Source organism: Orycteropus afer, unplaced genomic scaffold, assembly GCF_000298275.1.
Source record: "Orycteropus afer afer isolate SDZICR_OR568_19922 unplaced genomic scaffold, OryAfe1.0 scaffold00294, whole genome shotgun sequence".
In the NCBI taxonomy this organism is placed as follows: Eukaryota; Metazoa; Chordata; class Mammalia; order Tubulidentata; family Orycteropodidae; genus Orycteropus; species Orycteropus afer.
In genome coordinates, this window is record NW_006921881.1 from 3,669,267 (window position 1) to 3,678,383 (window position 9,117).

The 9,117-nt window shown below is 40.0% G+C and overlaps 1 protein-coding gene across 1 annotated transcript; it reads right to left on the minus strand.

The window, feature by feature from the left end:
• Window positions 1–710: 710 nt before the first annotated feature.
• On the minus strand, window positions 711–1,649 carry LOC103205994 (olfactory receptor 2H2-like). Its single transcript, XM_007951436.2, has one exon. The coding sequence runs from the start codon at window positions 1,647–1,649 to the stop codon at window positions 711–713; it is 939 nt and encodes a 312-aa protein (XP_007949627.1).
• Window positions 1,650–9,117: the final 7,468 nt, after the last annotated feature.

The following is a 9,117-nucleotide window of genomic DNA, read 5'->3' on the forward strand; positions in this document are numbered from 1 at the left end:
CAGCAGCTAGAAGCTGCTTGAGTTAAGAGAAACTTCTAGCTACAGTGGGCTGGGAGCAAGAGGCAGAGCTGAAGCCCAAGGTTGAGGGCATTTCACCCAGCCCCTAGAGCTGGCACTTTGAACTCAGACTCCTAGCCTCCTAAACTGTAAGAGAGTGAATCCCTGTTTGTTACAGCCAGCCATTTGTGTGTCTGTTAGAGAAGCACTGTTGTTGTTGTTATGTGCCGTCGAGTCAAACCTGGCACTAGAAGATCAAAACAGAATTCTTCCAAATCTCAGATTAGCTGGGACTCAAGTTTTGCTTGTGTGACCTCTGTGGATACATGTAATGTTTCCCGAGTGCCATGGGGGAGCTGTTACACTACTTTGATACAACTGAAGCAAAACTGTATAGACAGAAATGAGCATACTAGAACTGGGGAATCTGCAATAGAGGTAAAGACAGTAAAAACAAGATGGAGAAAAGAGGAAACATTAAAAAAATTACAGGCATGGTATTATTTGAGATAAAGTCATCTTATAGAGATCTTACCTCCTCTTAACATAGCCTCTCTCTCTCTCTGATTCTTTTATATACTACATAGTCACACTGTGATCCACTGAAATGGCTTAGGTGTGTGTGGAGAAGGCAGTGTGCTGGTGAGCTCAAACTTATTCACAAAGGCATAAAGAAACTTCTTAATTTAGATAGCACCTTAAGCTGCTATCCCTCAGTTTTCCATGGAGTCTCTATCCTTTCCCAACAACCTCATAAATGCTCTCTTTACCTCCTTATTCCTCAGGGTGTATATGAGAGGGTTAAGTGATGGAGTGCCCACAGCATAGAAGAGACCAAAGAACTTGCCCCTCTCTTGGGCATAGGGATTTTTGGGCTGGAGGTAGACAGCAATGACTGAGCTGTAGAAGATAATGACAACCATAAGATGAGAGGAGCAGGTCCCAAAAGCCTTCCTCCTTCCCTTTGCAGAGTTAATTCTCAGCACTGCCCTGACAATGGCACTGTAAGAGGCAAGGATGAGAGTGAGGGGCACAACTAAGATGAAGATACTGGCAATGGCCATCTGGATCTCATTGTAGGTAGTGTCCCCACAGGAGAGTCGAATTAGAGCTGGGACCTCACATAAAAAGTCATCTATCTGCCGATGAGGACAAAAAGGCAGGTGGAGGGTGGGTGGTGTCTGAACTATTGATTGAACCAAACCTGTGACCCAGGCCACAGCTGCCAGCTGCCTGCATAAGCGGGGGTGGATGATGATAGCATAATGGAGTGGCTGGCAGACAGCCACATAGCGGTCAAAGGCCATCACTGTCAGGAGAATGCACTCAGTGGTCCCCAGGGACATGAAGATGAAGAGTTGGACAGAGCAGCCAAGGAAGCTGATGGTCTTCTTTGGGCCCCAGAGGTTGAATAGCATCTGGGGGACACAACTTGTGGTGAAGCAGAGGTCCAAGAAGGAGAGGTTAGAGAGGAAAAAGTACATTGGAGAGTGGAGTCTGGGGTCCAGTGTGGACAGCAGGATGATAAGTGTGTTGCCCACCAGAGTCAGGAGGTAGGAAGTTAAGACAACCACGAAGAGAATCTTTTCAAGTCGTGGGTGTTCTGAAAAGCCCAGAAGGAAGAAGTCCACTGAGGAGCTTTGGTTGACCATGGCTTGTTCCTTTAGACCTAAAGAGGGAGGAGAAATTTCAGCCAAGTGTGTTCCAGTATGTTTTGTAAGAACCCACTCTGGGTAGTTGTCAGGTCACACATGTTTTCCTTCTCCATCCTCTCACCCAGCCTTCATTTCCCAGGCTTACCACCATCCCATAGTTTTTTCTCTTACCTTGGTCTTCCTGATCAAATGTTTTCTTCTGAGAATAAAGAAACCATAGATGTGTTGAGAAACAGATGGAATTTCATACTGGTACCTCTTACCTAGTCTTTGAGGGCAAAGAAGGCTGATGCAAAATATGAAATTAATTAATTATTTTTCATTAACTCAACAGTCAATTATTGAGTACTTATCTTGGTCTGAGTACTGTAGGAGTTCTGAATGTTCTTCTAGGTATGCAGGAAGAATGAACAAAGAAATGCTTTTAATCAAATTCCCTGATCATAAACAACAGATATTTCTGTGGAGTTATTTTCTATTGGAGGAGCATAAATATTTCATAATCAATCATGTTTTATTTGATTTACCCTTATTTCCAGGGCAGTCAACCATAGACCAAAAGTATGAATTAAAGAAGAGCTTCCTCTTCTGTATGAAGTAATGCCATCCATAGAGAGTTCATTCATACCTTGTCCATGCTACACAAGATAATTGTTGTTGTTGTTGTTGTTATGTGCCGACTCATATCACCACGGAAGTAAATTGCTCCATCTTCCTTCCGAGGAGTGGCTGGTGGGTTTGAACTGCAGGTCTTCTGGTTAGCAGTCAAGTGCCTTAGGCACTATGCTACCAGAGCTCCTACAATATAATTATGATTTATTAAACTAAACACAGAGCTTTCCCTACAAATACAAAACCCTAACATTATGTGAAATGTTGCAAAGTAAGATCCCCAAACACTGCAATTTATAGAATTTTTATTACCTTTTGTAATAAAACAGTTTTTAGGTGATGGGGCTGAAAAATGGAAGACATATTATTTTTTAATCTTTCCCCTCTCACATAAGATGACATCAATAGTAAAGCGCTGTGTTGAAATTGAGACATATAAATAGAATGTAGAATTTATATACTTCTTCAATTCTATTCATTATTTATGACATTTAAAAAACTTTTTATATAAAAATCTTAAGTTATAGGAAATTTAGGTAAGAATAGTCTAAAGAACTGTGTCCAAACCAACCAATTGGGGGCATTTTGCCATTAAAAAAGTCATTCCATCTTTCTTTATATACACAATATATTATTCTGAGCTATTTGAGGGTGGATTGCATATATCATCATGTCTCTTTACTCATATTTCAGCATGTAGTTTCTAAGAAAAAAGAAATTCTGTTATATAAACATGCTGTGGTTAGGTTCAGTGTTGTTGTGTCAGCTCTGATTCATAACAACTCTGTGGACAACAGAGCAAATCACTGCCCAGTCCTGCACCATCGTCCCAATTGCTGGTATATTTGAGTCAATGGTTGCAACCACTGTGTCAACCTATCTCATTGAGGGTCTTTTACTTTTTCACTGACCCTCTACTTTACCAAGGATGATATCCTTCTTTAGGAACAGCATGCCCAAAGAAAATGAGATGAAACATAGTCATTAATAAATACAGGAAATTTAACATTGATGAAATGTTGTTGTTATGTGCCGTCAAGTCGGCCCCGATTCATAGCGACCCCTCCTTGGGTTTCCGAGGCAGTAGCACTACGGAAATAGGATTGCCCAACCTTCCTTCCAAGGAGTGGCTGGTGGGTTTGAACCGCCAGCCTTCTGGTTAGCAGTCAAGTGCTTTAGCCACGTATGCTACCAGAGCTCCTATTGATGAAATAGTACTATCTATTCTATAGCCCATATGTAATGTTGCCATTTGCTCCAATAATGTCGTTTATGGAATTTTTTTCCCCCCACAGAAGATCCCATGCAGATCATGTATGTCTGACCCTGGCCTCATTAACAGCTTTTTTTTAGTTGCTGAAATAATAAACCTTAATCAAAATATAGGTTCAGGCTTTGCTAGGGAAAGCTGAGAGGCTGGAGGGAGTGTGGACTTAACATTCACGAAAACCACTAGGGAATACACATAGTCAAGACTCCTAGAAATTAAAGGCAATTAATGTTTATTCAAACAAAAGAGAGGTGTAAAACATACCTTTGAAGTTTACTGAAGAAACACAGGACTCCAATCCTGTATCAATATGGACACCTCTCTTCAGTTTGCCAAAACTCAGGGCCCTACAGTCCACAGACAATTAGCCACTGGTTTTAATGATGGTTAAGAAGGGAGAGGAGGATACAATATTACCAGTATCTTACAAGCCTTTTCTGTGCTCTCCTGCCTGATCATATCTTCTTTCCCCCTGCAGAGGTAACTGCTACTCTGGTTATTTTTAATTCATCATTCCTTTTTCAACCTTAAAAGTATCTCAACAATTGCCTGCCATTCCTCATTCATCCACCACCTGACACATCTCTCATTTGGCAACTTATTGTCTCACTCTGCATGTTATTTCTGGATCTCTTTAGTTTATATTTTCCTTTGACTCTCTCTCTTTCCCTCTTTTTTCCCCCCTGTTTTCTGTCTTTTAAAACAAGCCTTTTCCTTATCCTATTTTTCCTCTCATATCAACAAAAGGCAAGCACTACTTTCTCCACTTTTCATTAATTCCATATCCATTCATGTACTCATTTCTTTATTGGTCAGTCACCAAAGAACGAGTTGTGTCATAAGTGCTATAAAGGAATGAGATACAAATTCTGCTCTACAATCCAGTGAAGATAATTATGTTATTACTTTACTAGCTACTATCCGTTGAATGTCTTCTATGTACCAAGCACCATGCTAAACAATTTCCTGAATATGTGGTTTTCACAAAACTCTGAAAGGTAGTTGATATCATCCCCATTTTACAGAAGAAATAGTCTGTGAGAGGTGAAGTAACTTGCCCAAGGTTACTCAGTCCATGAATTCCAGACCCAGGATTTTAGATCCTGTTTAATTCCAAATATGGTGCCCTCGGTGGCTCTACTATAGAGGATGTGATATTGATGGACCGTGGAGAATAATCTGGTAACTTACCTGCAATCAAGTCAGAATCTCCTTATTGCCTCGCGGCCAGACATCTCCCAAGACAAGGAGCTTCTGGACCGGTGGGATCCTCCAGTTGACCCTCACAGTAAGATTTGAAAGCAAACAGTGGAGGAGAAGTACATCCTTCAAGTTGATTAGAGCTTATGTGTTAGGTAATAGTAGCGATTGTTAGTGTTTACTGCTCAGGGCTTTTCAAAGCCCTTTACCTGTATTGCCCTCACAACAACTTCAAGGAGTGGGTACTAGTTTTATATTCCTTTTCAGCCAAAGAAATGAAAGTACACAGGGAATAAGTAGCTTGTTTTGAAAAGTGTAACTAGTAAGCACCAGAGCTGACATTTGCACTCAGGTGGGTTGACTGTCACGGCTATACACTAACCACATCCCACCACCATCAGTCTGCTGGACATGTGAGGCCAAGAGAGATCAGAGAGAATTCTTTGCTATGGAGCTTTCTGCTAACCAACCTCTCTCCCAGTGGCACTGGAGATAGAAAGGGAGGTATGGTGAGGTGACAGTGGGAGGAGTCCCAGGACTCCAATCCCATGGAGGGCAACAGCTTGTAAATTCTGCTGTGATTTAAGGTTCCACAGCCCACAGACAATTAGCAACTGGCATTAATAATGGCTAGGAAGGTAGGAGGATATAAAGAGGAAATGTACCAGCAACAGTGCTCCCTGTGGTGAATTAAAAATTCACCCACTGCTCCTCTACATCATTGAGGAGCACCAGGACATGGTTCTCTTCTTGCCACCACCTCCAGAATGTGTCCCATATTTCCCACCTTTTGTCTCAAGCCTCTAATGTGCTCACCCAATACCACCTTACTTTAATTTATTCTTTTCCTTCTTTTAAATTGAGGTATAATTTACATAATAAAATGCACAGATTTTAATGTATGGTTCACTGAGACTTGGTGAATATATACACCCAGGTCACCACCATCCTAGTGGAGGCACAGAACATTTCCATTACTGCAAAAGTTCCTCATGCCCATGGACAGTATCCATCGCTTCCTCACTCCTTGATGCAGGCAACTGGTGATCTGGTTTGTATAATTTCAGATTGTTTTGCCTAGTCTAGAATGTCATATAAGTGGATTCATCCAGCACATACTCTTTTGTGTTTAGTTTTACTATAGTCTGCACAACATTTTTTGAGATTCAGCCATCGTATTTTGTGTATCGATACTCTATTCATTTTTTTAAAAAAATTATTGGTAATACTCAACTGTATGAAAATATCACAATTTGTTAATTCATTCACCTGTTGGTGGACATTTGCATCTGTGTTGATTTAAAAATATATCCCCAGATTCTTTAATACTTCTCTCTTCACAAGAAAGAGTCTACTTACCCTCTCCATGAGGGTGCACTATAGTTTATGACCCATTTTTAACAAATAGAATGTGATAGAAATGATGGTGTGTGACTTGTAAGTCGAGGTCATTAAGTGGCATTGTGTCTTCTTGCTCATTCTTTTGGGTTGTTTCTTCTGGGGAGGCCACCTGTCATGCCATGAGGACATTCAAGCAGCAGATAGAGAAACTCGCTTGGGCAGGATCTAAGGCATCTTGCTAAAAACCAAAGCCTATGTGATACGGATAGCTTAGCAATGAGTCCTTCAGCTTCAGCCAAGTCCTTTGAGGACTGAAATCCCAGCTAACATCTTGACTACAACATCAGAGAGACCCTAACTAAACCAACCAGCTGAGCTTCATTTCAATTCCTGTTGAATTGGTCAGAATATAAGTATTTGTTGTTGCAGCCACTAAGTCTTGGGGTAATTTGTTAGACAGTAATATAAAACTAATTTGGGTTCATAAAATTTTGCTATTATGAATAAAACTGTTACAAATTTTCATGTATAAGTCTTTTGGTGGACATATTTTCTCACTTCTCTTTGGTAAATTCCTGCCAATGGAATTTCTGAGTCATAAGGAGCTGTGGCAGCATAGTACCTAAGGCATTTGACTGCTAACCAGAAGGTTGGCATTTCAACCCACCAGCCACTCTGTGGAAGGAAGACTGGGCAATCTACTTGCATAAAGATTGACTCCCTTGGAAACCCAAAAGGGATTCCTATGGGTTGGAATCGACTCAATGGCAGTGAGTTGTTTTTTTTTTTTTTAAATGGCAGATTTTGTCATATGTTAAATTTTATAAGAAACCTTTAAACTACATTTCATAATGGTTGTTCTCCCATCAGCAATTTTCAGACATTCAATCATTCCACATTCTTGGCAGCATAGTATTGTTATTCTTTTGAGTTTAGCCATTCTACTGGGGGGACATGGTATCTCACTATAGTTTTACTTTACATTTTTCTGATGACTAAGTTGTTAAGCATCTTTGCACGTTTTTATTATCCACTTTTATGTCTTCTTGTGTGAAGTGTTAGTTCAAGTCACATTCCATATTTCATTGGGTTATTTTATGAGAGTCACAGGAATTCTTTATATATCCTGGGTAAAAGCTCTTTGTGAGATAAATGTGAAATGACTTCTCTCAGTCTGTAGCCTGCTGTTTCATTATAAAAGCTGTCTTCCAAAAGTAGGAAACTTTTACAGTTGGTTAACTCAAAATTTATCAATTATCTTTTTGTGGTTAGTGCTTTTTGAGTGCTAAGCAATCTTTTCCTATTCTAAGGTCATGAATATATTCTCATATGTTTTCTTCTAGATGCTTTATTTCTAGTGTGTATGTTTATTTGTATGGCCCATTATAAATTAATTTATATGTTTTGAAATTAATTTTGGTATATGTTTGTTCTGGTTATCTAGTGCTGCTCTGACAAGAATATACCACAAATGGGATGGCCTTAACAAACAAGGAGTTTATTCTTACAATTTGGAGGCTTTAACTCCAAGTTCAAAGTGCCAGGCTCTAGGGGCTGGGTGAAAGCCCCTCAACCTTGGGGTTCAGCTCTGCCTCCACCTCCTGGCCCACTGAAGCTAGAGGCATGTCTTCACTCAGACAGCTGCTGGCTGCTGAGGCTGAGAAGCCCCAAGGTCGATAAGTAAAAGGGCACAGTCCCAATGTTACCAAACCACACAACAGGCCATTAACTTAAGTCCATTGTAAGTCCCAAGGTTGGCAGAGCATAGCAGGCTGCTGAGCAACAACATGGCTACATGGAAGGTCCAAGCATGCCATAGGCTAGAGACCATTCCCAAGGCTTCTCCTTATATACAGGAAGCAGACCACATACCCAAAGGCAGCTACTCAGCTGCTTGTGGTAGATTCCATCATGGAGTTGACGGCCAGTCTCATCATGGGGAATAACTACCACCAGCTGCCCAGCCACTCAACCAGGCCCAGCCAAGTTGACACACAAACATAACTACCACAATGTTTTATGGTCACAGTCTATTTATTTATTTTTTAAAAAAATATATATCCAATTGCTTCAGAAACATTTTTTGAGAATATCATTTTGCTCCACTGATTATCTTGACATTTTTGTGGAAAATCAATTGGACTTATTGGTTCTATTTCTGGACTTTTTTGTTTAGCTCCACTCTTTGTCTTTCCTCATACCAGCCACACTGTCTTCATTACTATTGCTTTAGAATAAGTCTAATCTTCTTTCAAGATTGCTTAGGTTATTTTAGTACTTTGTATTTCTATATACACACCAGCTTATCCATTTGTACACTAAGGTGTGCTTTTGATTGGGTTTTTAATTAAGTGTATAAATCAGTTTGAGGAGAATGGACATTATGACAGTAATGAATCTTTCAATTCATGAATGTAGTATCTATATATCGACCCACTTGACTGCTAACCAGAAGGCTGGTGGTTCAAACCCATCAGACACTCCTCAGAAGGAAGGTTGGGCAATCTATTTCCATAGTGATATTGCCTCAGAAATCCAAGGAGGGGTCGCTATGAGTCAAGGCTGACTCAACGGCACATAACAACAACAACAACGGCTAATGATTGTGAACCTTTCTTCATGTGTTTGTTGGCCACCTGAATATCTTCTTTGGTAAAGTGTCTATTCATGTCTTCTGCCCATTGTTTAATTGGATTGCTTGTCTTTTTGTTGAGGTGTTGGAGTTTTCTATAAATTTTAGAGATAAGTCTCTGTCAGATATGTTGTTGCCAAATATTTTTTCCCAATCTGTGGGTTCTCTTTTGACTCTTTTGGAGAAGTCTTTGGAAGCACACACAAATTAAATTTTTAGAAGGTTCCACTCATCTAGTTTCTCTTCTGCTGTTTGTGCATTTTGGATTATGCTTGATGGTCTATTTATGCCATAAACTAGGGCTCCTAAGTTTGCCCCTATATTTTTCCCTGAGGAACTTTATAGTATTAGTTTTCACATTTAAGTCTTTGGAACCATCTGGAGTTAGTTTTTGTGTATGGTGTGAGGTA